At 36.8% G+C, this 27820-nt stretch overlaps 4 protein-coding genes across 5 annotated transcripts; 2 read left to right on the forward strand and 2 right to left on the reverse strand.

Moving 5' to 3' along the window:
- Positions 1–624: 624 nt before the first annotated feature.
- LOC147478973 (calmodulin-binding receptor-like cytoplasmic kinase 2) lies at positions 625–10766 on the forward strand. 2 transcript variants are annotated; one of them, XM_086582432.1, is made up of 9 exons: positions 625–896; positions 1230–1352; positions 2619–2802; positions 2892–3060; positions 3163–3252; positions 3379–3680; positions 3788–4026; positions 4562–4663; positions 9314–10766. In XM_086582432.1, the coding sequence occupies exons 2-9, from the start codon at positions 1321–1323 to the stop codon at positions 10551–10553; spliced, it is 2358 nt and encodes a 785-aa protein (XP_086438558.1). In that variant the 5' UTR covers positions 625–896; positions 1230–1320; the 3' UTR covers positions 10554–10766. The 2 variants fall into 2 exon arrangements, with proteins under 2 accessions (XP_086438558.1, XP_086438559.1); XM_086582433.1 differs by lacking the exon at positions 9314–10766 and adding an exon at positions 6264–7733.
- Positions 10767–13360: 2594 nt separating this feature from the next.
- LOC147478974 (PLATZ transcription factor family protein) lies at positions 13361–15565 on the forward strand. The gene is made up of 4 exons (XM_086586314.1): positions 13361–13532; positions 14473–14547; positions 14628–14768; positions 14895–15565. The coding sequence occupies exons 1-4, from the start codon at positions 13362–13364 to the stop codon at positions 15225–15227; spliced, it is 720 nt and encodes a 239-aa protein (XP_086442440.1). The 5' UTR covers position 13361; the 3' UTR covers positions 15228–15565.
- Positions 15566–17385: 1820 nt separating this feature from the next.
- On the reverse strand, positions 17386–22835 carry LOC147478975 (putative protein S-acyltransferase 19). The gene is made up of 8 exons (XM_086586316.1): positions 22830–22835; positions 22567–22680; positions 22000–22398; positions 20918–20986; positions 20746–20817; positions 20526–20654; positions 19257–19454; positions 17386–18984 (listed from the first exon to the last, which is right to left on the reverse strand). Exons 1-8 carry the CDS (start codon positions 22833–22835, stop codon positions 17896–17898), a joined length of 2076 nt encoding a protein of 691 aa, XP_086442442.1. The 3' UTR covers positions 17386–17895.
- A 1473-nt stretch (positions 22836–24308) lies between these two features.
- SDRB (short-chain dehydrogenase-reductase B) lies at positions 24309–27452 on the reverse strand. The gene is made up of 5 exons (XM_086581760.1): positions 27160–27452; positions 26551–26710; positions 25284–25453; positions 24970–25192; positions 24309–24661 (listed from the first exon to the last, which is right to left on the reverse strand). Exons 1-5 carry the CDS (start codon positions 27367–27369, stop codon positions 24507–24509), a joined length of 918 nt encoding a protein of 305 aa, XP_086437886.1. The 5' UTR covers positions 27370–27452; the 3' UTR covers positions 24309–24506.
- Between the last annotated feature and the right edge of the window lie 368 nt (positions 27453–27820).

Genomic DNA, 27820 nt, shown 5'->3' on the forward strand with positions numbered 1-27820 from the left:
GAATTGTTTCTTGAGTCAATATGTAAGAGAATTGTTTCAGAAAAGTTCAATATGGAGACTAAAGACAAAATCATTTGGTTTGGAACCCAAAAATCATTCAGTAAAGTCAACATATAAACATCTTACTAGGGAGTATGAGTTGGGAGAATGTTTTATGGGAGAAGAAAGAGAAAGCGCCGGGTCACTTTGGCAAGGCTAAGTTGAAATTGGTCGCTACCAAGGCAAGGAGGTCGGCCCAAGGCAAGACTAATTGGGGCTTGATGAGTCGGTTTTGGCAAAGATTTGTCAGATCCGTATGTTTTCTATAAAGAAAAGTCTCCAATCATTTTGGAAACTATAGACACGAATATGCACACATGTTGTACAATATAAACACTTTTATAACACAAAAACCATATCAATCAAGCAATATAAAATTTTTCTTCTCCGGTAGACGTAGGTTGCAGCATTGACACCGAACCACAATAAATCACTGTGTTTTGTTTGTTTAATTAGGTGTTTAATTCTAGATGTTCAAATACTAATGCCAAGACCATTAGGAAAATATAGAAGCTAGGGTTCAGGAGCCCAACAATTCCTATGGGAAGCTTATATTGGAGGGCTACCCACTGAAGAGGTAGCTTGGAAACAGATGATCACTAGATGATCCATTGTGAATGGGCTAGACAACTTTGGTTTGGTTCCCAGACTAGGATGAGAACTGAGTTTCAGAATGATAGGACTCTGAAAACTTGGATTGAAATTTTGTGAATTGGAGTACAGAGAAGGAAAATCCAGACCTCAAGTTTGCAGGATTGTTATCCTATTGCAATTCGAAATTCGTTCCAATTAGGGAGATCATCAACACATAGAAGTTATATTATATTATTTCTCAATCAATCTCTTAACCGATTCAGGTATTCGTATTGCTTTCAAACCTCAAAGTTGAATTTTTTATTCAGCAATTGAATATACGAAGAAACTTTGTCTGTTAAATTCATATTTTTTATTTGGTTTAGTTAAAAGATTGTTTCTTTATCACCATATCACCATGGCCTAGAAACTATGTCTGTTAAATTCATATTCTTTATTTGGTTTAGTTAAAAGATTGTTTCTTTATCACCATATCACCATGGCCTAGAAACTTTGTCTGTTAAATTCATATTCTTTATTTGGTTTAGTTAAAAGATTGTTTCTTTATCACCATATCACCATGGCCTAATGTCTGTGTTTTTTTTTTCTTCGATCAGCACTCAGTGCCAAGTGGTATATACTAGTTTTGCCATTCTCTTTGCACCATGAAAAAGATTGACAAATCAGACCCATTCTGGCACCGTGCCAATGTCAGAAACAACACTCCAACTCTCGCCCAGGTACAATAATATCCAGCTCATTTTCATATCTATATATAACAACCTTGAGATAATAATATCATAGAGATTCATTGGTTACCCTACCAATTAGATCATCATCACAACAGCGTCTATATAGCAGGGGCTCATCCATGTGGATGTTACACTCAATGAAAAGCAATGTAAATGATGATTGACACAGGTGCTTTTGAAATAGTATCGGAATGGCATTACGTTATACTGCCAAGGCAAAGGTGTATACAAGGGTTTCTAGGCATCCACTTTCCAAAAACGGATGCATATCGGAAAATACCAGTTGCCTTTTGGTCCAATAACTTATAACTATAAATAGTATATCTGGTTCCTAAAACCGATATATTGTAAACTACTGGTGATGTTTTTGGATACTGTGGAGTGGTTTTCTAGGAATGAGAAGACCAATTTCACCTCATTTACACCAAATGATTTCAAGGTCGTCCTTGGTGTTGATTTTCTTACTCGGGAAAGACTCAAGAGCCTTGTCAATGTCATTTATGAAGTCTGTGGCTCTCCTCTTAGCATTTGTAATTGTGGACTTCTCTCTTAGCTTTTGATTGCCATACTCAATGTGATAGGTTCCTCCTAATAATAGCATAATTAGGCTTTGGTCCAAAAATGATCGTTTATTAGGTTTGGTCCTCCTGACCGTGAGTTGACTAACTATGGGCGTTAGTCAATCTCCTATCATTATCCTATTACCCACAATACCCCTCCACGTGCCTTATGCGTGAGTCATAAGTAAACATAAATTAGGTTTTGGTCTTTCTGAAAATATCTTTGTTTAGGTTTTGGTCCTTCTGCAGTAAAAGTTGATGCCAAGACACTGGGTCAGGATGTAATTCTAAGCATAAGGAAGATAGTTCCAACATTTCGAAAGAAAAGAATGGGGAGAGTATACTTGGCAGATGTAACAGATGTGAAGCACATACTCAAGGATTTGAATTCAAAGGAAAACACTACCACTATTTTGTAGAATCTTTAAGTCTGTGAAATTCTTTAAATATAAAGTGTGGAAAATAAGTTAAGGCATTTATACAATTGACGAAACACATGTATGATGTTGTGAAACTCACGTGATTTTTTAATACCGAACCCAAAATAATTAACTGCTGCACGTCATTTTGCTACGGTACCACACACCGCCTACAGCAGGACAGAAGACAATTTTGCTGGCATTTTGCTGTTGTTGTCAATCATAACTTAGAGACGATTTTTCACCTCTTTTTATAACCAAATCATATGTTCTAGTGGCATCAAATTTCAACCCACCCAGACAACAGAACCTGGGACTTTGAAATTTACAATGGCAGAGATATACAAGGCTACCTGGAACTTTGCTCCTTCCTTCATGATAGGACAAGGTGATTTTGGCACAGTCTACAAGGGAAGACTGGATGACGGCACCTTTGTTGCAGTAAAACGTGCAGAAAAGGTCAGATTTTCTAGAGTTTGTTCAGTTTTATTCCGACAATTGAATGAGATAGAAGATGGACATGACTCTATTTTTGCATTTCTTGACAGAATGTGTATGATAAGCATTTGGGTGTGGAGTTCCAAAGCGAGATAAAAATGTTAGCACGTGTAGAGCATTTGAATTTGGTCAGGTTCCATGGGTATTTGGAGAACGAAGATGAAAAATTTGTCGTAGAAGAGTATGTTCCTAATGGAACTCTGAGGGAACGTTTGGATTGTGAGCCTTCTGCTTTGACTGCATGCTCTTTCAGCCATTGTCTTTAAAATTTTACTTTTTTTTCTTCTGTAGCAACTTAAAGGTTCAATGGGTCAAGTACAGGTTTAGATGGTAACATTCTGGACCTTGCTGCACGGTTGGATATTGCAATCGATGTTGCTCATGCAGTTACCTATCTCCATATGTATACAGGCACGGGTTTATTGCAATTTATTTTATTTTCTTTCAATGTCGATGTTGGAGAATCCATAGAGTGTTTAATTGGTGTAGTGAACATGGGCTGAAAGAAATGAGGTGGTGTGACTGTTTGGTTTGCAGATCACCCTATCATCCACAGAGATATCAAGTCTTCAAATATCCTTCTTACAGAGAACCTTCAAGCCAAGGTGGCTGACTTTGGGTTTGCTCGCTTGGCAGCTGACAGTGATACAGGTGCCACTCATGTATCTACTCAGGTTAAAGGAACAGCCGGATATTTAGACCCAGAGTACCTAAGAACCTATCAACTGACTGAGAAGAGTGATGTTTACTCCTTTGGTGTGTTGCTGGTGGAACTAGTGTCAGGCAGGCGTCCTATTGAGCCCAAAAGGGAACTCAAGGAACGGATAACAACAAGATGGGTATGGCCCTTTTTCTTTTTCTTTTCCGAATTCAAGAGACGTAAAGAACTCCATTTGGCATGTAAAATTTGAAGGAATCTTAATAATGTGGATTATTGAGCATGCAGTCAATGAAGAAATTCACTGATGGAGACGGAATCCTAACATTGGACCCAATGCTGCTACGGAATCCTTCAACTAACCTAGCAGTAGAAAAGATTCTAGAGCTGGCCCTGCAATGCTTAGCTCCAACGAGACAGGGCCGACCAAGCATGAGGAGGTGTGCTGAGATTCTTTGCAGCGTCCGTAAAGATTTCAGAGAACTTTCTGCTTCAAACTTGCGGCCACTTTCTTCTCTTTCCCAGAGGTCTGCTTCTATTATAGAAGATTAAGTGATCAGCTATCCAGTGCTGGACAAACTTATTAAGAGTACTTCCTTGAGGAAAACGTGTAATTTGCAAAAGAAATTGCTTACCTCGCCTTTTCATGATATCATGATCCACTGGCCAATCGCCTATATCTTGGCATCAACTTTTACTGCAGAAGGACCAAAACCTAAACGAAGATATTTTCAGAAGGACCAAAAACTAATTTATGTTTACTCAGCTCACGTGTAAGGCACGTGGAGGGGTATTGTGGGTAATAGGAAAATCATAGGAGATTGACTAACGCCCATAGTTAGTCAACCCGGTCAACTCACGGTTAGAAGGACCAAAACCTAATAAATGATCATTTTTGGACCAAAGCCTAATTATGCTATTATTAGGAGGACCAAAACCTAAAAGCCCCTTATATGTCACTGCTTTTAACTGTTTGACTTTGATTTTTTTTTTTTTTTTAAATGGTATGATTATCAATAATTTATTGTTATTGCTTATAAAGTTCTTGTTGACTTCTTATAGGGAATTGGTGCGCTCAGGTAGTTATCTTGATATTCCTTCTGTCCAAAACAAGTGCTTAACTTCTCCTAGTTTGATCGTGTGTGAAAAGCATGGTGCAAAAAGGTGAGATATCTTTTTTTCTCTTTCTGTTTTAGTGTTATGAAACTGTTCTGAGATTTGAATGGCTCATTTTATTTAAATGACATTTTTTTTTCTCATAATAATACTTGTGATGCAAATTTGCTTCTTGATTTATTTGTATTTTCCATGCTTGAATGGCTGAATATTTTTAAATGAGATTTTGTTTTTCTCAGTATAATACCTGTTGATGCAAAATTGTTTCTTGATTTGTTGCCATTATCCTTACCTGCGTTTTTAAACTTCTTTTAGATGTCTACCTCTTCGTCACCTTCTTACCTCTAAATAGCCATAAATAATTAAATAGTACCTTTCTGTCTAAATTACTAATTTATTATTTGATGGACTAATTGACCGATGATAATTTATCCAGATAGTTTGGTCATAAAAATTTAGTTTATGTACTGTGACACCCCAAAATCCAAATAACAATCAGTCAGCTGGTCTGACATGTCAGGATATCTTGGAATACATGCAAACAATCAAATGAGAGAGAAATCTTATCTTTCTCCCATTTAGAGATACCAAATGGTCAAAATGATAATCTATTATTAGGCATATAACCAAACCATAGCAATATAAGATAATAATACGTGGACTAGTTCCCTGGCTTCCTGGATCCATCACCTGTTCCTAAGTCTGCATAGCATAAATATTTTTTTTAACATAAGGTAGAAGGGGCTCAATCCTAATCAATCCAACTCTCTCCTGTCCTTCAACAGTTGCTTTAAGAGAGAGTTAATCATAATGAGGCACATTTTGCAAAAGTCGGACACGTAGCCCGACATCAAGCGAACGCTGGGCACTGATGAGAACTAACTTTGATCGATAACTCGTTTCGTTTTGGCTGCTGTTTCTGATGAGTGATGAGAACTAATGCCCATTCGCAATCAGGATAACCAATACTAACAATTATGAATGATGTGAAACTGGTTTTCTTGGGAAGGGGTACTTCTTGCCACTGCATCTTTGCATTAGTTCTTGTGTGCTGTGTTGCTTTCACAATTCACCCATCCCTCTGTTGGTTTCTCACTACTGTAGTTTCATCTGTCTTGTTATGTCTCATTCTTTATCTGTCTGGGACATACTTTGAATTGTTTTTCAAGGTTCGAGATTAACTATACCATCTCATTTATGCCAAATGATTTCAAGGTCATCCTCGGTGTTGATTTTCTTTGTCGGGCAAGACTCAAGGGCCTTGTTAATGTCATTTATGAATTCTGTGGCTCTCGTCGGGAAAGCCCACGTTTCCTCATGCTCACAAAACGAGAAAAATAAAGAAGCAAAACAGAACTGTACGCGTACCCCTACAGCAAGGGAATGCTGGGCTAACCGCCTTACCTTGTCCGTGAATTGTTTATGATAGCTAACCCTGTTTGTTAATTTTGAGTTTTTCAGTAATTGTTTTTGATAGCCAGCCCTGTTCGTTTTTAGCTGTTGTTTATAATGAAAATTAATACAAGTTCCCGCAATCAAAGTAACCAAAACTAACAGTTTTGAATGGCGTGAGAATGCTTGATTCAATGGTATTGTAATCGTGCTCATAGGAAAAGTGTTTTTTTGGCCGAAAATGGTTCTTTGACAGGTTATTGACACGAATATACAGAATCCCTTGGGGAAATTGAAGTGCAGGCGCAACTCCAAGTATCCGTAATTGCGGAATTCTCTCTTAGCTTTTGATTGCTAAACTTAATGTTATGGGGTCCTCATTTGTTTTGGTGTTATATGTCAGTATGTCACTGCTTTTTACGAATTGAATCTTCTTTGTTTTTTATATTATAATCAGTAATTATCTTATTGCTTATAAAATACTTCTTGGCTTCTCATAGGGAATTGATGCACTCAGGTAGTTAGTTTGATATTCTTTATGTTCAATACAAGAGCATAACTTATCCTAGTTTGATTGTGTGTGAAAAGCATGGTGTGAAAAGGCGATACCCCCTTCTAAGTCTTTGTTTATTACCGTTATGAAACTCTTCTGGGACTCAAATGGCTAAATATTCCCATGTTGTAAGATTTCAAATGAGATTTTATTTATTATTATTATTATTATTATTTTTTTCTAGTGGAAATTTTATTGATAATGATAACGAGTTTTACAAATAATTAGGACAATCGTGCAACAAGCTGCGCCACAAGTCTTTTCTGAATGACAAATCCTATTCTCATAAATACAAACTCGTTAGAATCAGCTATCATTACGTTACAGTCCATAACTTTCTGCAATCTCTTAAGGAGCTCAACAGATTGTTATGCCAAGAAACCAAAAGTGTCAAAACTGAACGGAATGAAACAATGTTGGTTAGCTCTACAAGCCTCATCGTGTTTCTCAATCTTTCATGCTGCTGCTTTATTAGCTGCTTCTCCCACCTCAAAGATTCCATTCCCAAGCCCTACCAACGGAGAGGCTCCAGTTATATCAACACATGCATGCCTCCCCTCAGACCAACTGTAGATCAATACATCCGCAGGCCGAAGTGTCGATCTTCCCTCATTCGGATCAATGAGAAAATTCAAGAGAGCCTCCTTCTTTACTTATACCCCAGCCCTCCAAAATGCATCACATAAAATATCTCTAACATGATCATGTCTGTATTTGAAATCTGGAAAATGTCTACAATGTGCTGCATAGTCCCCGAAAACATCTAGTCTATTCTTTTTGTAAACAGGGCATAGACCACCATCAGAGTACAAAAGAATCATGAGACGGTACCGGAGAATAGAACGATACTCCACTGCCGACACACGCTGTCCAAGTCCCTCCACCGGAATAGCAAGTAGAAAATCGTTTGTGTGTTCTGACTGCAAGCATCCAATGACTGCTTTCTGACGAGCAGATAACCCAAACTCTCTCTCAAGACCAGCAACAATCTTACCATAGAACGCTTCCGCCAAAACTTTTTGTGGTTTTGAGGGGAATGTGGTTCTGAAGCAAAAGTAGAGACATCAGTGGCACAATAACTGAGATTTTTTTATTTTTTTGCATTAACTTCACTTTTCAAATTGTTTCTCATTCTAATGTTAGTGATGCAAAATTGCTTCTTGATTTGTTGCCATTTTTAATGCTTGCCTTCTTAACTTTTGTTTTGATGTCTACCTCCTATGTCACTTTATTACCCCTTAGTGTCCATAAATATTACCTTTCTGTCTAAATTACTACTTTATTATTCGATGGACTAATTGATGATTAATATAACTTATCAAGATATTATGATTTTAAAATTTTAAAATTTTATTTTATGTACTGTGACACTTGAAAATCCAAACAACGATCAGCCGACTGGTCTGACATTTCAGGATATCTTGGAGTAGATGCAAACAGGCAAATGAGAGAAATCTTATTTTCTCCCATTTAGAGATACAAAACGGTAAAAATGATAATTAATGAGTTATATTCAAACCACAGCAATATCATATATTAATACATAGACTAGTTCCCTGGCTCCCTGGGAGTCATTATTGTGCCGCAAGCTGCATATCTTAAATATTTTAGTAAGTGGTAACATAAGGTAGAAGGGGTTCAATCCTAATCATCCACCTATGTCTTATCCTTCAACAGTTGCTTAAAGAGACATTTAGCCATAGTGAGGCACATTTTACGAAAGTCGAACACGTAGCCCAACATTAAGCCATTAAGCGAATGCTGGGCACTCTCGTCATTTTTTAGTTTTTTCGTTCCAGTTTTGATAGATAACACATTTCTCTTTTAGCTGCTGCTTCTGATGAAAACTAATACACGTTTCCACATTCAAATTAACCAGTACTAACAATATTGAATGATGTGATTTTTTTTTTTAGTTGTAGCAGTACTCTTCACCACTGCATCTTTGTCAGTTTTCGTGTGTAAGTGTGTTGCGTTGCTTCCACCCATCCCTCTGTTGGTTTCTCACTACTGTAGTTTCATCTGTCTCGTTATGTCTCATTCTTTGTCTGTGTGGAAGCTTCATTAGTAGTTGACCTGTCCATCCATAATGCACATGGTTTCAAGGTTTTTTGAGTCGGTGTACTGCAATGGAAATTTTGTGTTGTTTTTGGATGTTCTTGGATTTGCCTGGTGGTTTTGCTCCAATTCCACACTGTTCAATTTTGAACTTTTAATTGGATAAAATGAGTTTTAAATTAATTAATTAATTATTATTAGGGTGGGAAGAGGGGAGGGATATGGAATAAATGTAAGGTAAATGGCATTATGTATGGGTAGTTTAGATACTTGCTTTGTAGGGTTTATCATATTGGCCTATATATATGCATTTGTAGGGTTTGTCATGTTGGCCTATAAAAACGCATTAGTTTGCGTTGTGGGTAATTAAGATGGTCCAATGTTTTGTTAGCCAAAATATGTGATTTTTAATTTCAATTGTTTGATTGGGAGATCCTTAGTTCCTTTTCCTCATATGTCTGTTACAGCTCGCAACATCGTCCCCCTTTTATTTCATTGAATAACTGTTCGGCCACAGTTTAGATGCTGTTGAAAAGATGAAAGGTGCTCGCCTTTTTAATGAATACATACACCCTTAGTTCACAACTCATTTTTAAAAGTTTTTGAAGGCTAACATCATAGAAAACGTCTATAAATGAGTTTAATGGGGGTTAAATGTCCTGTCTTTTTTGACAACAATATATTATATGGTACAGGACTTGTATTGCAGTTGGAGATGATAAAGAAGACAGATTCTCAGATGATGATATTGCAATCGAAATTTTGTCTCGTCTGCCTATGGAGTCTATATACGACTTTAAATGCGTAAGTAAACGATGGTGTGAGCTGTTTTCCCACCCTTCTTTTATTAGTGCTCATTTCCAAAGGTCTGCAAGAACCATGTCTGGGATTTTTGTACAGGGGTTACATTATTGCCCATGCGAAAATTATATAGATTCCGAAGTGGTTGACTATATATCAACTGGTAAGAAGGGAAGACATGCAACTTCCAAAAATATTTTGGGCTTCTTGCCAGAGGAGGTTGTTGTTATCACATCAAGCAATGGGATTCTCCTTTGTCGTAGTATTTTTGAACATTATGGCAGTAACCATTGCTCTAGAGAGAGAATGAAAATACGCTATAAAGTTATTCTCTATGTGTGCAATCCTTTTACTAAGGAGTGGATAACATTGAAACCAAGAGGTAAGTATATAAATGGTTGTTGCTATGGATTTGCTTACAACGCATTTGGCTCTGTGGGTAGTCCCAATTTTGAAGTTGTAATGGTTCAGCCTCCATTACAACTAGGAAAGGATCCATTCAAATTCAAGATTTATACCTCGACGACTGGTACATGGAGGACATCGAAGGAAGTTTGCACTTTGCCTGACAGATTACTCTCGCACCAATGCTGCTTCACAAATGGAGTGTTTTATTGGTTAACTGCTGGTCATACCATTCTTGCCTTTGATTTAAAGGAGGAAAGATCTCGAGTTATTAAATTACCGGGTAATGCAATGGTTACACATAAGCCAGGAGAGGGAGTGTGCCTGGGCGTGTCAGAAGCAAACCTGCATTTTATTAGCCTCACTGTCGTTGAACTTATGGTTTGGATCCTTGAACATGACAATTTGAGGCCTAAGTGGTCCGTAAAACATAACAAGCCTCAAGTCGAAATGCTTCACCCACTCTTGAGAGGATGTGACCGAAGGCCGAGCTATTTACCCTTCTGTCCAGATATTCCGAACAGGAATATGCACCCATATGCGTTCCAAGATGACATTTTATATATGCGGATGTCTTGGAGTATGTTCAGTTACAACATTAAAACGGGGGAATATGAGGAGGAGGAACTTTGTAGTTGCTCAAAACTTGATGCCGCAACCGCAATAGCTACTGGAACTCCTATTGTGGTTCCCTACTGCAAAAGTTTATTACGAGTCCAAGCAAACTAGTAAATCTTAAGTGCATGTCAGACATTGCATCCATGGCGAGGCGAGATTTAAGTTATGTACTCATGTTGTACCTCTACCTCCGATGTTTTCTTTTTCCTGATATTTTAGCTTCTAACTAGGATGTCAAACAGGAGTCATTGCCATGTTGATTATTGTTGGTTGGAACTCATTGTAACTTAATTAATGTTTTTATGTTTTCACATATGTTATTTATATTCACAGTTCAATAATAGAGCATATATGTCAAGGTGCTCAAAGTATGTCTCTTAAATGGTGTACGTGTCTGTGTTTCTTTATTTTCTTGACACCATAACATGGAAATGATCATAACAAATGAGACCATGCAAGTGACTAACTAAAGTACTAAACAAATTAACAAACAGTGTGATGGTAGAAATTGTCAAAGGTTGTGGAATAATGATCTTTCTTGAAAATTTTAACTATATGATTCTGCATTTGATAGTGATAGTAAGGTGGTATTGCTACATTCTCTGTGGTCATTGTCGTTAATCGTTAGTTACAGTGGTGTCTCTCTGTTACATTTGCTACGTTCAACAGTAAATTTGGATAGTGGAAAACTGGAAACTATAGCAAAGTATCTACGGTTCCAAGAGTATACTGCAAAAAGAAAACAAGAAAATTACCTCAAGTATAAGACTGGTGCATGCTCAGAAATTTGGAATACCTTCTCTTCTACTTGGTTAGAATCCGACTAGGAAATGACAACCTGCAGCAACAGTAAAGATCATTTTGCAGACTGCAGTTGTATGTAAAAACACTCTATGATGAAAGTCATTGCAGCAAAGCCATTTGACTCAAAAGAAGATATTTTACATTGAATAGTAGTGTTGCCAACAATTTCGCCATTGATTCTTTGTTGTCCTTCCCTAAGTAGATTCTCTTGTACCACCTTCTTTACAGTCTCAGGATCAATTCCTTCTGTAAAACAGTAAGGTCACAAATCAATGTATCTGCTTATTTTAGTCCTCCATGTCATTGTCATCATCCTCAGTGTAGCTAATTTACAAGTTCCAACTAAATTAATGATCTCATCTGTTTATTCGTACATTACTGTAGTATTGCACATTTAGCCATTGAGGTATTTAAATTCTGGTACGGTGCCAACTTTGTGTTATATACGTACACAAGAAAGGATTAATATTACCAAGTGCACCAGACGACTGAACCAGATCGTTCCCTCAGTTCCCTGATGGTGTAGCATGTTGTACGTTGTATAGCACAATCTTGAGGAGGTAGTGTGTCGATATTAAATTATCAGGATCCTGAAACTAGCAGCCACTATTTGCTAACGTTATGAGCTGGTCTAAAGTCTAAACCAACAGAGTGCCATGTTTATACATAAGCTAATCTATTATCTAGTATCACTGACTCACTGTAAGAATATGTATGTCGATGTGCAGGATTGCATGTTTGATTTAATATACATATACAAGAGAGTGGCACGATACAAATTTGAAAAATGAAATTATGAACAAAATCCCAAACAAAGATACTCCTAGAAATTGTTTTTGTAAGATTTAGGCGTTAGGGATAGTGGGCTTTAGGACAGACAGGCTGCATTCTGCTCTGGGTTTGGTCTCACTTGGGCATATATAGTTTCTAACTTTCTATGCATTGTTCAGAACTCAGATACATGCAGTATTACAGAACCGAAAAAAAGGAAAAGAAAGTGCACAACATATTTGCAGTAAATGTCATACACTAAAACAACAATGGACTGTGGGGTAGTGAATACAATGGACCTACTTTTAGAGGGGTCCTGAATCAAAATCCAATCTTATAATGAATCTGATCCATTGACATTTCTAATCAGGAAAATATTTCATGATTAAGCAAAGCCTACGGTGCGCAGACTTGGTGATGGTGGCAATGTGGCATGCACTTCAAACAGAAATATACCCTACAAAATGTCATGCCCACCACATTTCCTTCAGCATGTGATGAATTGCAGGCTTGCAGCATCTGAACATATCTTCCAGTTAAAGTGGCAATCACAACGGTCATTACTAGAGTTACATTTTGATTTTCACAAAAAGAGATTTATGCTTTATTAGTTTTTCCACTAGATGAATTTGTCTTTTTCTAGTTCCATGCATCCCATCGTACTTAGTACGTACTCCAGTACTGCACTATGTATTTGTCTGTTTTTGGTTACATTTATATACTGGAAATTTGAAAGGTCGACTGGAATGAACTATAAATTTGTTTGTACAACAGAGAAGGACACGTTAGAATACACAATATGCTAATTGATTAAGGCCATCTAGTGTCATATATGCTCTTGGCAAAATACACAAAGTGTCCATAATTGTTCTTCAATACTTGGACATTGATTAAAACCACTACTATGTGTACCGACATTACAATTATTTTCAAAAACTTTTGGACCAATGATGATAACAATGGTGATGATGAGTTCTCTACTTCACTATACTAGCCAAAAGAATCAAACTTAAACAGAGCAGTTAAGTAATGTGAGTGATAGCTTTAAAGGACAGGACAAAATAAAAGCACTATGTACAGAAAAAAACTTAACGTTTTCTTTTCCAGAAATTCAAGTATGGCTAATTTGATTTGTAGTACAACATTAAAGCTGTGCTGTATTCCCGCCATAAAACTTCACAGCACACTCCCCTCCAATCAACTCACTCCAGACCAGCTCCATTTTCTTTCTTTTACCAAATATCTCAATATATATATATGTTTCTCTAACTCTTTATATATAAACACAACACACACACACACACACACACATACACATACACACTCTCATTCCATTTGTAAAGAATGGTGATGAAACCAGCATGGTTAGAAGGATTAATAGGAGAAACATTCTATGAACTATGTGGGGTCCATGAGAATCTTAGGAAGAATGAGAAGAACATTTTCTGCTTGAATTGTTGTAGAAGCATTTGCACTCATTGTCATCCTTCTCATGCTTCTCATCATCTACTTCAGGTATGTAATCATTATAACACAGAACATAAATGTTGGTACTTTGAGTTTTTTGTTATTTTGCAACTAGCCCTTCAATGGCTTTTTTTCAACTTTGTTCATCAGGTGCATGTTTGTTACCTTTCCCATGTGTTCTTCAATGGTATATACAATTCTTCAGCCCAGTTATATTTTATTGCAACCCAGGCTAATTTTGATAGTACTAATAATAAACTTGTGTTTGCAAAAAGATTATTACAGAATCTATTTTTATAATAGGTAGAATAGGTCTACCTAATTATGGTGTGGGATCTCATTGATTTCCCTCTGATGTAGATTTTGTTCTTTCCTCAAATGTTTTTAAGCATTTTCTGCCAAGTTTATCTCATGTAGCTTTCATGATAGTGAAAGTTTGACCCAATTTATTGATTTTTAGTCTAGTGTATAGTTTTAGACTTTTAGGCCTACTCATTGTTATCTCCTAATTAAACTGTCTAATTTTAAGATTGAAGGTCAACTGGCTAAGTTTCTCTTCAGTGTTCAGTGATAATAATTGTATTAATTTACAGAATTATCTCTCCCTATATATTCTGTTAATAAGTTGGGAGGCCATATCTCTTAATCTAAGGAAAAGTACTCTCATAATCCAATCTGTTGCACTACTGATTTTTAATATAATTCATCTTGTTAGTATGCATGGCTAAACTGTTTAATTCATTTTATATAAAATTTGCAAGTGGGTGTTTTATGAATGTTAGCTCCATGTCAAGTTTATGGATCATACTTGGGATGAATTTGAATTGGAATGGCTAACTGGGTTATAAAATTTCTGTTTTATTAGGATATAAGTTTTAACTAAGCATACTTTTTGCATATTGCCAAATAGCTAAGTAGGGTGGCAGTGAGTCAACGACACAATTCTCTTCTTCCCAATGATTAACTGCGTTTTATTTGTCTTTGATAGGTGAGGCGATATGTGTACCACGATGTCATCAGGTTGAACGAACTGGAAAAGCTCATTGACTGCTCTTATGTTCAGGTGTCAATAATTTTCCATCATTTCAATATTAATTTTCTGTAGCTAGCTAGTACTAATTTGATTTCATGGTCATGTTGCAGCCATATACTATAAACCGTGCTAAAGTTATGTTCTTGAATCAAAGGCCTCAAGCAAGGCCTTCTACAGGATCTCCTAATGTGTGCCTGACCTGTGAAAGAGTTCTGCGAGATCCATATCATTTCTGCTGTCTTTCATGCAAGGTTTACTTTATGACTGTTATGTTGCAATTGGTAATTTATATATAGGTGATGGTATATTGGTATGTACTAGGAAGTGGTTGATTCCTTGTCGCTTAACAAGTATTCATGTTCTTGGAAACAATGCAGGTTGATCACGTGGTGTTGCAAGGAGGGGACCTGTCAAGTATTCTATACAGGTTGAACCCATCTGACTTTGCGATTTCGCAATTCGAGGAACTACATATGGACTGTTCAAATGGACTAGAGGAAGATGATCAAATTACCTCCAACTCCACCATTATGAATGACCAGTTCAATGCCTCTTCTTCTTGCTCTAGTGATTTGAGAAGCAACAATTCTGGCATGGCACATGAGTCTGAGGTGGTTAAGAAAAAGGGAAGGAGTGGCTTTTTACCTGGCCTTGTTCTCTCAATGAGTAGGAGGAGAAAGGGTGCCCCTCAAAGATCTCCTCTATCCTAAAAGAAGAACAAAGAATCAACATATTAACTTGTCAGTATTTTAATTAGTATCAGTCAAAATATGTCTATTAGGATAGTAATTAAGTTAAGAATAAGGTTTAGTTATTAAATAGTGGACATGTACGTGCGTGAGCAATGCATGTATTCTTGTAGAGAGGCTGAGTTATCTTTTTTCCTTATCGTACGTTGGAAAGTTTGTGGTGCATTTTCATTGCTGTAGGTGGTTGGGGGAGCAAGCTAAAAGATCCTTCAAGGGTTCAACTCAACAACCAATTTTGTGTCATGGCATGTAATGGAAAATGCAAAGTATATAAACTTAATTACTTATGTTATATGAATGCATCCAGGAGCTATTCGCTCCTTTGCACCCAGACAATTTGGATAAGGTTTTGTTGGTCTTGTTCTGTTGTTATGTATTTCAGGTAGAATATGTACAATTGAACAGTGAATTTCATGTGAATAATAGGGTGGTGTTGCACTGTTGCAGTTTTATATCAAGTCTTATATCAATGATTGAATGGAACCAAGTATCCAGTCACTTGGTTTGATGATCAGTGGCTCCCACATTGTAAACCTTCTACGCTAGAAATGAAGAGTACTCAGAAATGAAATAGAGATGGAAACCACTCTGACCTTCCTCTGTACTAAAAATTGCTTTTTTTGACTGGTCAAAAGAAATGAAAATAGACTCAATTCTTAATCAACATGTGATATTGTCAGTGTAAGGGCACTACTAATTGGGTCCTACAAAGTTAATTTTTAAGGCCCACTTTCACCTGGGCTATAGCAGAGGAGCATGAGATAGCCAGTTTGAATCAAACAAGTCAAGCCCCATTACATATACATGTCATACACATCTTTATATTTGCCTCCATCAAGTTAGGGCTACAAGTGATATCCAAATATTCGAATCCGATTCGAATTCGTATTCGAAAAATTAGATATTATCCGAAAATTTTGGATTTGGATATTTTTTTTATGTCCGAATTGGTTTCGGATACGGATTCGGATACTGACATATCCGCATTCGATAATATCCGATCCGATTTAAAAAATTAATAGTTATTATATATAATTAATTTATTCATTTTTTATTGTACAAAATATTATATAAAATCATAAACTAATAATATAAAACTATAATAACAAAATAATAATAATAAATGACAAATATAATATTTATACTAGTTTTTATAGTGGTAAAATGAATTATTCAAAACAAATAAAATTTTAATTAATTTTAATTTTTGGATCAGATATTATCCAATATCCATTTCGGATATCTGAAATCGGATTCGGATAATTTTTTTAATATTCGTCGGATTCGGATTCGGATATCGGTATAAATTTTCGGATTCGGATTTGGATACAGCCATATCCGCATCCGAACCTATCCGTTTGTACCCCTACTTCAAGTATTGCATTTTTAAAGCTTTTTGATTTGCGTTTAATTTTGTTTCGTTAGCAACTACTAAATCTGTTGACAAATTGGAATTAAGTCTCCTATCACCTCCCAAATGAAGTGAGAGCTAACTTGATTTACTAAGAACGCAATTCAAACACACATAAGTGCACAAGAACACATAAATATACCAACCAATTCTTGGATGACTACAAAATAATGACGGGCACTTTATATATGTTGTTTGAGGGGGAACAGCAGATGGATGGGGTTATAGCACTATGTAACAGGAACACCATTGACCCTTGTAGGATATCAGAATTCTCCATCTACCATGTTCACGTCCATGACAAGGATTTGACGTTCCAGCTATGCTCGTCCACAACAATCCGGAGGCTTTGACTTTGAATGGCTCTTTTGTAAGCATTGTGATTGTTACACTTTCTATCACATGGTTAATCAAGTGTGCACTATTACTATTTTGATGTCTTTGTAAATCTTTTTTCAACTTGATTACAAAATGTCATAGTTGAGGCGTGACATTCACCATGGAAGTGATGAACTGATGATCAGACGATTCAGATCCCATATATAAGGCCATGTATAAGAACTCAATGATGTGATTTTTGGCCTTTAACTTCCTTTGAGTTCTTTTTACTTGGACATGCACATAATGCTCTCCGAGCCTGCAATTTCAAGGGACGCATTGCATTTATTTATCTCGTCATTTGTAATTATTAATTGCCACAAGAACATCTAAAGAACCCAGTACTTTCGCAATACAAAAACAATAAACAAATTTACAAGGATAATTGGACCAAAATCCTACACATCTGCAAGCTGAAAAGGAGTAACATGATAAAACACATCTTGAGACAGAACTCTGTCAGCTCAGCTCAATACAGAATGTCTTCAAAGAGATTTACATATATTCCTCAAGAAATGCAATCAGAAATCACCTATATATGCCGAATGCATAAAATGCAAAGCATCATTTCAGGAAATAAGGTGTTTAGGGAAAAATTTACCAAGATGTGTGTTTGTTAAACAAATGTAGAATGCCTCATCTTTGAAGGAAATCAAAATCTCAGTCATGATTTCTGTCAGTGCATCAGTGCAACATTTTCTAAACACAGTACTAAGAGCTCCACGTGTGAATAATTTCTTGAACAGACCCCAACATATCCAGAAATTTGAATGATGATCTCGCTATGTCAGTAGGTATAATATTTCCACTCAAAACAAATCCCAATTCAGAAATTTCAAGCTACTTTGGTCTAGGTAGTTCCCTCTCAAATCCTCTTGGGTTGAAAACCGGAAACTGATTTGAAGACGAAGCCTTTCCCATCTTAGTTTCCTGATGCCAATAACCATCTCCCTCGTTATCTTGTCTAATACCCATACTAGCCACACTTCTAGGACCATCCCTTAGTGGAGCACTTAAAAGCGGACCTCCAAAGAAAATACTCTCTCCCGTGTACATCAGCTTCTCAGGTTGCTGTACCAAGGCATTCACTGCAGAAGAAGATTCTGGTGGTGGAACAACAGGCTTCCTACTTGTTTCAGCACCGGTGTTTGTCATAATAACTTGCAACGCAGGACCCAGCCTCGATTCGTGAGAAGCTTCGATGGTCCTAGTCGATACTGGGATTGACACATACCTACCAGCTTCCTGGTCCCAGACAACAGACGTCCTTTTAGCATCTCTATAAAGAGAATTCGGTGGTGCCAGCAACATGGGATCACTAGTACTACCCCTTTTCATGATTTTGTCATCAAATTCTGAGTTGGATGAATGAAACATCGGATTGTTGGGGTTGTTGGAAGGAACTGCGTTACTAGTAAAAGGTTGACTGGGAATAAAGCGAGGTGCTGTACTTGTGGGATTTGAAGGGCCTGACATGTGTTTTAGTGGAATAGGACTAAGCTTAACCGATTCATGGATGTGACTTGGACTGCTGAAACTACTCACACTCTGAGTTCCAGTTTCATAGTCATCCTGGCTACCATGACTTGGTGTATACACATTTCCATAAGGAGACAGACCCAGCTCATTCTTTGATATTTTATTTCCTCCTATGTCAGTGCTGACACTGCTTCTAATGCTCATGTTCTCACTGGAGCTCAGATCAGGGTTAAGCGAATGGCGGCTTTCCACTGGACGGAATACAGATGAAGATGCCCGAGCTTTAGCAGCCGCTCGCATAGCCTCACTAGAATCTAGCTTTGCCAACTTCCAAGCGCTCATACGGACAGGTCTCTTAGGCTGCTTGTCTCTTCGTTCAGCAAATCCAGCTGCATCTGGATCAACTGTTGATGGTACCATCCCAGGATCCAAATGGGGAACAACTTCTTCCTGACATGACAAGTTTGAGAAGAGTATTAAGATAATTACAACATGTACCAAAACCAGGAACAAAGAGATACATGACATGATCGTGCCATCTCAACACACTATTCTAGACTATTGAAATGTTGTCCCACGTCAAATGAATGCAGCAGATTATAAGCTCTTTTTGATGCAATCTACTCAGTCTTAATGCACCGACACTTGTATTCTGTGTCACATTTTCTATGCTGAACATAATGGCTCTTAGGAAAATATATAGTGTATTTTGAGGATTATACCTGATAATCCACAAAAACCCTTGGGGGGGTACACCATGCACCCTTGTACTGCAGACCCAGTGAACTTCCTCCACTTAAGCCAGTTGTAGCAGACCCTGAAGGAGAATACTGAAGAGTTGGCATTTCATCTACGGATGCTCCACCAGGTGCCTCACTCATGGCCCTCATTGCCACAACATACTCATAGGTTGTTATACCCTGTGGGTGAAGAGCAAGGGAAAAAACAAACCACAAAGTTAGACTCCAAATAGGCTTATCATTGCATCAATAAATTTCCATTCACAGGTGCTCTATGCCCCAAACCTTTCTTATCAGTATTATGTGAAAAAAGAAAAGTTCGCCCAACGGTAGACAAGCCAGCAACGAAACCGCGGAAAAAACAGCCTGCATAAGGCATAATGTAAATTAAATGGTTAAACTATCAAGTTTGGATCTAGCCCTACTGAAAAACTATATGTTTAATGACGAACATGATTGTATCAATTTGAACACACAACACCAGCCTTTGGTGGTTTCTCCACACCATTTTCCTCCCAACAACAATCTCCATTTTCTCAACAGACTCAAAACTCAACTGGCTTTGGTTTTCAAACTCCTCAAACATCATCATTGTTTAATATTACCCCACCTCAATTTCAATCAATTTGAACACACAACACTGAGTTGTAAACTTCCAGGTTCATACAGATGTAAAGGGAGTAAAAAGGATATGAATAGGCAGGCTAGGATAATAACAATCTATAGTCTTGTACTGAACCCATATTCCAACTTGGAAAAGAAAACACAATCCAACAAGATCTTAATATCTAGTTTACGTCTTCGAAAGGACTTTTGAGAGACTATAAGAATGCAGTAGCGAAGCCTCGTGACGATGAAGAAGTTGTCTTTTGGTAAATCGACTTGGATCTCCCATGTGTGGCCTATATATGAGTCAATGTGGTTAATAGCTGCAGGAGAAGATCTAGTTTTGCAAAATATGTAAAGTAAATTGAAACTCAAATATGTTATTGCAAGGCTTCAAGGTTTGTGGTTAAGTCAGTTAAAAATAGTGGTTTTCCTTCTCATTCAGGTCCTCTTATTCCAGAGATTGCAGCAGCTAAGCTATCCTAAATACTTTAAATAATTACATTTTATACTAGCAAACACCCCCCTTTCTTTCCGTGGGAAGGACCCATGCGGCGCGTGTATACCATAGGCGATCAAATAGTCTTTATTCTTGTTTATACGAAGGGTACCTTAAATTCAAGGTGTTTGACATAGGAGATATACCACGAGAGTTGCAAATGGTGCACGAGAGAAACCATCTCCAAGCCTATCCTTTATTTGCCTATTCATATCATGCTTATGCACAAAGCAATTCACAAGAACAGCAATACCAACTCCAGCTTCAATCACAAGCTGAAACCAAAACATGAGGGCCATCAATTATAAAAAGTCAAGCAAGGCCTCAGTTAAACACGCAGAAAGATGACATAGCTTTGATGCATACCCAAATGAGACTTGTAGCCATAAGTGATATAAAGGTCACATAATTTTTTCTCCCAACACAATTGTTAAGCCACTGCATGCAAATAATTTAGAGACTTAATCACTTATATATTCTGATCAATCAATTATTCAGATAATATACATTTATCACGCATCCACAATGATTAAATTACCCGACAATGGTGATCAAACCCATCCACACATTTATCACAACTTCTGCAATGTTTGCTGAATTTCTGCACCTGCAACGTAAATAAGAGGTTTTGTAAATAATAATAGATTGAAGAAATAAATGTCACAGACCGTGTTAAAACAGCAAATCCGTAATATGGATGCATGAAGTAATGTCAATGCAATAGTATATTGAGTTTCCATATGGGCTATGAGAATTTATAATTCCAAAACAGAAGCAGTTACTTTTTTTTCATACCGAGATGAAACAGCTCCAAAACTAGAATTTGTAGTGATTAGTGAAACCCATAATCTTTTAAGCCAACCAAACATAATAATCTAGTTATTGCTATTCCTTATCCAGTTCATTGCTCGGGCCCAAACACGAAGTAACCAATTTTTTTTGTTTTTAGCATTAATGTTTGTATCAGGGAATAGCTAAATACAATATTCAAGTCTAAAATTATGCTTTTCCATCTCATTTAGAAAATATATTCCTATCCCTTACGTCTAGCTATTTTTCTTGACTTTCTAAAAAACCGATTCCCAAATAAAAAACAGTAAAGTTGAAACCATCACCCAGGGAATACAACGAACAAAATAAATAAATAATAAAAGTAAAAAGATAACAAACAATATTAAAGAAAAAAAAACTTTAATTACTCAAAAACCAACTTTATTTAGACGTTGTATGAAAATAAATTTACCAAGAGTATTTAAATTAATAATACTAGGCTCCTAGCTATTATTCCAAAGGTCTACGGAATGGGCTTGACTTTTAAGTGTTACACTTGTGTTTTAAGTGAACTCAAACTATGCTTGACTATGAGATGGTATATGGATTTTGGGCCTGATTACAAGGTAAGACCTGGAACATGCACAAAGCTGTACATTCAGGTATTACAACTCTGAATTTCTTGCAGATAACTGTAAAATATTTTACTGTTTGTCCTACTTAACAATTGAAATAGTAGAAGATGGCTCGCTTTTCAGATACATAATAAATGAGTTTGACCAAGTTCATCAAAGTTCCAAAACTCATTAACAATAGACTAAGACAAGAACTTCTACTAGTAGAAGCTACCTCAGCATTGCAGAGTGTACAGAACAAGGCAGCTTCCCCTTCACCTTGTTGCTCAGTGCACCTTCCAAGTTTGCAGCAATCTTCAATCACAAACAATGCACAAAAAATTCCCCCAACATTACATACAGATGATGGCCTATGACTTGCAGGACCTGTCGGAGTGTCTATCCTATTAGCTTCTGCAGCATAACCCTTCCTACTGGAGTCAGCACCTATAGAACTTCTAGAGGCTGATGATGGTGAAGAATATGGACGATTTCCAACTTCGTCAAAATTACCAGGAAGGTTCTTAGCTGATAACGGATTTATGTCGGGTTTAGCATCAAACAATGATAAGATTCCAGGATCTGCAGGATTAATTGCCGTAGACCGGACATAAAGAATGAAAACAAGCAGTGCCTGTATTAACATAACGAGAGCAAGGCCCAGTAAATATGATTAGAGGCTGAAATGGAGAATTTGTATATAAGAAAAAACAGTGGAAATTTTGAAGTATCAATTTCATATGATCTGCCAAAAGACATACCCCAGGAGTTATTATTAAAAAAAAAAAAAAAAGAAACATACCACAGGACTGTAAATGGCAATTGAAGCATACTCCAAAGCACGGCTTCCAAGGAATGGGGCAAAGAAGAGATAGAATGCGATAACCAGAAAGAAGAATACGGAAATTGCAGCAACCTACATATGAGAAACATTAAAAAAGGTAAGAGATAGAATTGACTTGAAGCGTAATGAAGAAACAAATACTAATGCCTTAGTAATCCAAAATAAATAAATTGTCAAGCGAGAAATGGAGTGTTATTGTCACGCTAATATAACAATATAACCCTCATGGAGTGTAATTGTGCCCTCACGAAAGAGTGTCATAGTTTTAGTGTGTCATTTAATGTTCCTTGCTCTGCTTAAGCATCTGCCTGAGATAAGCATTAAAAGCCATTCAGGCAATATAAGGCTTGTGTGTATTAAACGTGTCTTGCACCTCAAACACATTGTTGCGATAAACCTACCAAACACAGAAAATTTTAAACCAAACATACTAGAACTACCCTCTCCTCTCTACAATCATTATCTTATCCCATCTGAATACAATAAACACATAAATCACACCTTGTACAACAGGAGACAGTCTAAAATACCACCCAACACTATACAGAAATGTATCGTGTGCGAAACTTAGAACCTTACCCAAGATTATCAAGGTAGTTAAAAAGGCACAGAGGGTTTTGGCAAATGGAATAAATAAGTCCTAACATCTCAGTCCCATATCTTCCTATCAAACCATTCAAACCTCTGTAGTTTTAGTCCCTACACTTTTCCAAAAAGAGATCACTCAAATTCATTTCAAAACCAGAAACCTATATCAACTCTCCCTCCATTGCCAAAATTTTACTATTCCCTCATATCATTAAACACTATATATTGCTTCATACTGCACATTAGTATATTTATAAATAAAAATAATGAGTCCTAGTAAGTTATTAATGTAAAATGTGGACAAGGAAATAATGAATACCTGAAAGTGTGAGCTGGAAGTTGCCATCCATGCTTTCTCACCATTTCTACTACTACTTGTCTGTCACTGAAAAATGATAAAAAAATTATCTTTACTCAAAAAACTGCAAAGCAATAAGCAAATATAAACACCCCAACACTGAAAACCTCTCTCTTTGTGTGATCAAGTGTTTTTTTTTTTTTTTTTTTTTTGCCAGCTGAAAAAAAGGCAATGGAGTTTTTTTTTTTTTAGAGTTTCAAGAAGAAGAAGAAGACAAGAGTTGACCTCAAAACTAGTTTGGTGACTGTGGTCACTGGTCAGATTTTTTTAGGTACGATATATATATATCATTGATTTCAACACTGTTATGGTCTGATATTTTTGGAATTTTGAAACATTTCTTTGAGATTTTTGGAGTTATCAGGCTGTGACTCTTTTCTGAAGTTGGATTTTGTTGACCTGCAGGTGAGCCTGCAAAGTGCAAACCATGATGTGGTCCAAATGAGAAGGCTGTTAGTTTTGTTCACCAACGTTTTCTGTGCATCAACTAATTTTTTTTTCAATTATTGTTCTGTCCTCATATCATATGGCCACTAGATAAGTTACATTTTGTTTTCCAAGTGAAATGCCTGAGTAAAAGAAGACAGAGTCCAGCAAAAAGGTTGGATAGTTTTGTCCCCAACAACAGTTTGTTGGGGAGTGGTTTCAATCTTGTATGATTGAAGCTTATGGTTGGTTTGGGTCTCAATCTTTTCTTATAAGCAATGAGAAAAGACTCCACTCATGCAAAGTGCAACAATAATGAGAAGCAATAGACATACTAACGAAATTAAAGAAAGTGATAATTCAATTCAGCTGTTGTATACACCTTTAGACCGAACACAGTAGTTGCGTTCAAATAATTGAGACTGTTTATTCCACAAGTGCGTTGAACAACAATAAGTTATTCATCTTTGATTCTTTATGTTCCCATACAGAAAATTATGGTATGGGAATGCTGATCATAGATGCATTATAGTTTGCTGGTTGGGGTCCCAACAGGTGCTTCTCTGGATCTACGCTCCACTGCTCGTGATATTTCTTGTACCACCTTCTTTTGGATATGACGTGGCCGGCTTAACCATAGACCATTATCAACAACCAATGTCGTTCCATTGACGTATTTACCTAGTGCATTAAACAGTAGGCAACAGATAATTATAAACAACAAGATATATTCGCCATTTCAAGATTAAAAAAAAATGAGGCACAAGAAACACGGTAGTGTGGATTCACCATTTAAAATAAGCACCTCACAGATCAAACAAGTGTGAACACTCAATTAAAAGGAGATGTGCAAAACAAAACAAAACAAAACAGAAAAGAACAATTTAGTGATGAAAGCAATTGAAACTCAGGGCCAGTTACAAGTGCACAAAATAATGGTGGTAAAAAAGGAATACCAAGAATTAAATGTAGAATGTAAGATGACTAACCGGCATCAGATGCAAGGTAGACAGCAGCCATAGCAATATCCCATCTCTCCCCCAATTTGTACAAAGGCAACATGTCTCCAATTTTGCTCTTTGCTTCATCGGGTCCAAGTTTACTCATACCAGGGGTACCTTCTATAGGTCCTGGTGCAATCCCATTGACTCTGATATCATAATCAGTGCCCCACTCTAGTGCCAAGCTCCTCGTAAGGCTATCGACAGCTGCCTGTTGGAAAGAGAATGTTGTAATGGAATGATGAAATCAAAACTATAAGTAGATGACTACGATTGTAAGACGAGCAGAGATTTCAAGAAACCTTGGCAGCAGATACGTGGATTTGATACCAAGATGCTGTATAGTGCAAAGTTGCACTTATGTTCAAAATTGTTCCACCAACAGCCGAGTCTCTCCCTGGTCCTCCTTTCTTGAGATATTTTAAGGATTCATGGCACATTGTAAATGTGCCTACAGAATCAATATCCAGAACTGCAACATTTGATTAGAAAGAAACAAAGGATTTAGTGCATACCTTAATGGAACAAAAACCAAGTGATGAACAAGCTTTTAAAGTTATGTTCTTCCACATTCGAAAAAATTAATTTCTGACTTGTTACTGTTTCATAGGGGAAACTGGAACCTGGATCAACTTCACTACTACAAACCGTTTTGCAGTCGACTGGAATCCAGACTAAGGGGTTACGATAATGTTAACTTGTGGGAATTACAAACTCTTCAATCAAAGTTGTCATCAAATCTCATTGAATTAGTATTTCAAAACTAGAGCTCCCTTTAGAAGCATTTCATACTTACAACTAGTCTAAAAACAGCGACAGGGCTAAGAGCATGTTTCCAAGAGTATGGCATTAAATCAATTGTGTTTGCCTGTTTGGTGTGTCATTGAGTTAAAAGTACATATTTGAAATCATTGTCTCGTCCTACTCCAAAGATTCTTTCACTGAGAACCTCAGCTTGTCAGGTTTTATCTTACACCACATAGTATGTTCTTTATCTTGATCAGGTTCGAATGTAGTAAAATAAAATTTAGAGATATATAGAGAATTTCTTCAAATGTATAAGTATGTAATAGTAACAACAAAAGAACTGACCATATCACATTTCAGGCTATGTAGTTACTAGCACAGGTGCTGTGTAACCTAGGGGATAGGCATGAGCCAATGTGTCCTTAGGCAAGAGGCACAATGGGTGAACCTAGAACCCAGATAATGAGCCAAGGCAAACTTGACTACATAGATTTCAGGAAGGACTTCCAAGCTTTCCAACAAGCATCTCCAAACGATAAGCAAAATCCGCAAATCTTGTTTCCTTCTGACCCCACTACTCAGGTTTATGAGACCTTAAAAATGCTAATGCCCACAAATAATGCTTGAGCACATGAAGTTTATAGTTATAGAATTATAGATTCTATGCATTTAATGTGCTTATATACATGTTTTGCTTCAGGAAAGAGCAAAATAAATTAGACTAGGAACAGTTTTAAGTACCTATTAACCATGCAGGAGATTGTTGCAGGAATTTTGACCAAATAATTTCATATGCAAAAAAACTATGCAAAGATGGTGCACCTGTTCGAAATCCGTTTGGGGATAGATCTTCCGCAGGCACAAGAAAATTTCCAGCTGCACCATTAACAAGAATATCAAGCTTGCCAAAATGCTTCACAGTCATTTCCACAACTCTGGTTGCATCCTCATTCTTGCGAACATCTCCCTCAAGCCCAATAGCCTACCACGCAAAAAACACATTGTGACATATAACCACTACTATTTTGGTTTTGACCCCCTACATAAGGCCTTGCCATTTACCCTATACTAAGGAATTTCCTGAAACTTTTTGACCTTGTAATGCATGCAACTTTGCAAAATCTTCAGCATTATAACATATAAGCTCAATGGACTTCATTCGTATACGAATACACAATAATAAAGTCCACGTGTTGTCCTGCCTTACTAGTGTCCAAGAAGGACAAGAGTTTGCTTATATAGCACTACCATCAACAAAATCAGAGTGATGTATAGATAACTTATATATGTTGGTGGGTGCAGAGTCATGTTCCATGACTGAGTGGTCATTGCCATATCAGAAACAACCAACAACCGTCCTTAAAGTGTCATATTCTATCTCAATTTACTCAAAAAGCAACAAATTAACACGAAATATGCAAAATGATGAACCTTAATTCCTTGGGCCTGAAGTTGAGAAACAGCAGAATCAAGGACATTCCTACGACGACCCATGATAGCAACAAAAGCACCATGTTTGCCAAGCTGAGTGGATATCTCAAAACCAATTCCAGAACCCCCACCTGTTATTAATGCTACTTTGCCTTTCAATATATCATCTTTGAATGGTGAAATTGAATGAAAATGAGATAAAGACTCCATTTTTATTTTTCTCAAAAACCTTCACTTTCTCTCTCTTCTGTTTTTAACTTTTTTTTTTTTTTTATTTTATTAATTACTTCGTTTTAACAAACTAATAATTTACTTGGCCAATATTTCATCCATAATAATTTGTTAACATGTGGTGTTAAACAAAAACAATAATTAACTTAAGAGGGCATCTAGGGTACATCACGATGTATGTGTGCGTAGGAATGAGAACCGTTGATAGTACTTCTTTATTGCAATACACACGAATCTCCTGCCTACTGCGCATAAGAGAGAGTGGGGTAGTCAATCGATCAATCGAGGCCACTCATCATAGCAAAAGATGCGTGTGTAATTGCATCACGAAGTATTGTGCAAAGGCCCAGATTCATGCTTACCGATGCAGCAGGTGTATTCTATAATTGCTATTAACTTAACTATGACAGACAAGGCAAAGTTCCAACTT

The sequence above is a fragment of the Coptis chinensis genome, chromosome 9, assembly GCF_015680905.1.
Source record: "Coptis chinensis isolate HL-2020 chromosome 9, ASM1568090v1, whole genome shotgun sequence".
NCBI lineage: Eukaryota > Viridiplantae > Streptophyta > Magnoliopsida > Ranunculales > Ranunculaceae > Coptis > Coptis chinensis.

What these genes read in the sequence shown, in the direction of transcription:
- LOC147478974 (XM_086586314.1), top strand. Translation starts at nt 13,362, where the DNA reads ATGGTGATGAAACCAGCATGGTTAGAAGGATTAATAGGAGAAACATTC. An exon ending in CTTCTCATCATCTACTTCAG is followed by an intron (nt 13,533 to 14,472) that starts GTATGTAATCAT and finishes TGTCTTTGATAG; the next exon opens with GTGAGGCGATATGTGTACCA. An exon ending in TTGACTGCTCTTATGTTCAG is followed by an intron (nt 14,548 to 14,627) that starts GTGTCAATAATT and finishes GTCATGTTGCAG; the next exon opens with CCATATACTATAAACCGTGC.
- LOC147478973 (XM_086582432.1), top strand. Translation starts at nt 1,321, where the DNA reads ATGTCAGAAACAACACTCCAACTCTCGCCCAG. An exon ending in TCTGAGGGAACGTTTGGATT is followed by an intron (nt 3,061 to 3,162) that starts GTGAGCCTTCTG and finishes GGTCAAGTACAG; the next exon opens with GTTTAGATGGTAACATTCTG. An exon ending in GAAAAGCATGGTGCAAAAAG is followed by an intron (nt 4,664 to 9,313) that starts GTGAGATATCTT and finishes TATATGGTACAG; the next exon opens with GACTTGTATTGCAGTTGGAG.
- LOC147478975 (XM_086586316.1), bottom strand. An exon ending in GTACACTCTGCAATGCTGAG is followed by an intron (nt 20,987 to 21,999) that starts GTAGCTTCTACT and finishes TTTACGTTGCAG; the next exon opens with GTGCAGAAATTCAGCAAACA. An exon ending in TGGCTACAAGTCTCATTTGG is followed by an intron (nt 20,655 to 20,745) that starts GTATGCATCAAA and finishes TTTTGGTTTCAG; the next exon opens with CTTGTGATTGAAGCTGGAGT.
- SDRB (XM_086581760.1), bottom strand. Translation starts at nt 27,369, where the DNA reads ATGGAGTCTTTATCTCATTTTCATTCAATTTCACCATTCAAAGATGAT. An exon ending in CCCAAACGGATTTCGAACAG is followed by an intron (nt 25,454 to 26,550) that starts GTGCACCATCTT and finishes CAAATGTTGCAG; the next exon opens with TTCTGGATATTGATTCTGTA. An exon ending in TCCACGTATCTGCTGCCAAG is followed by an intron (nt 25,193 to 25,283) that starts GTTTCTTGAAAT and finishes TCTTTCCAACAG; the next exon opens with GCAGCTGTCGATAGCCTTAC.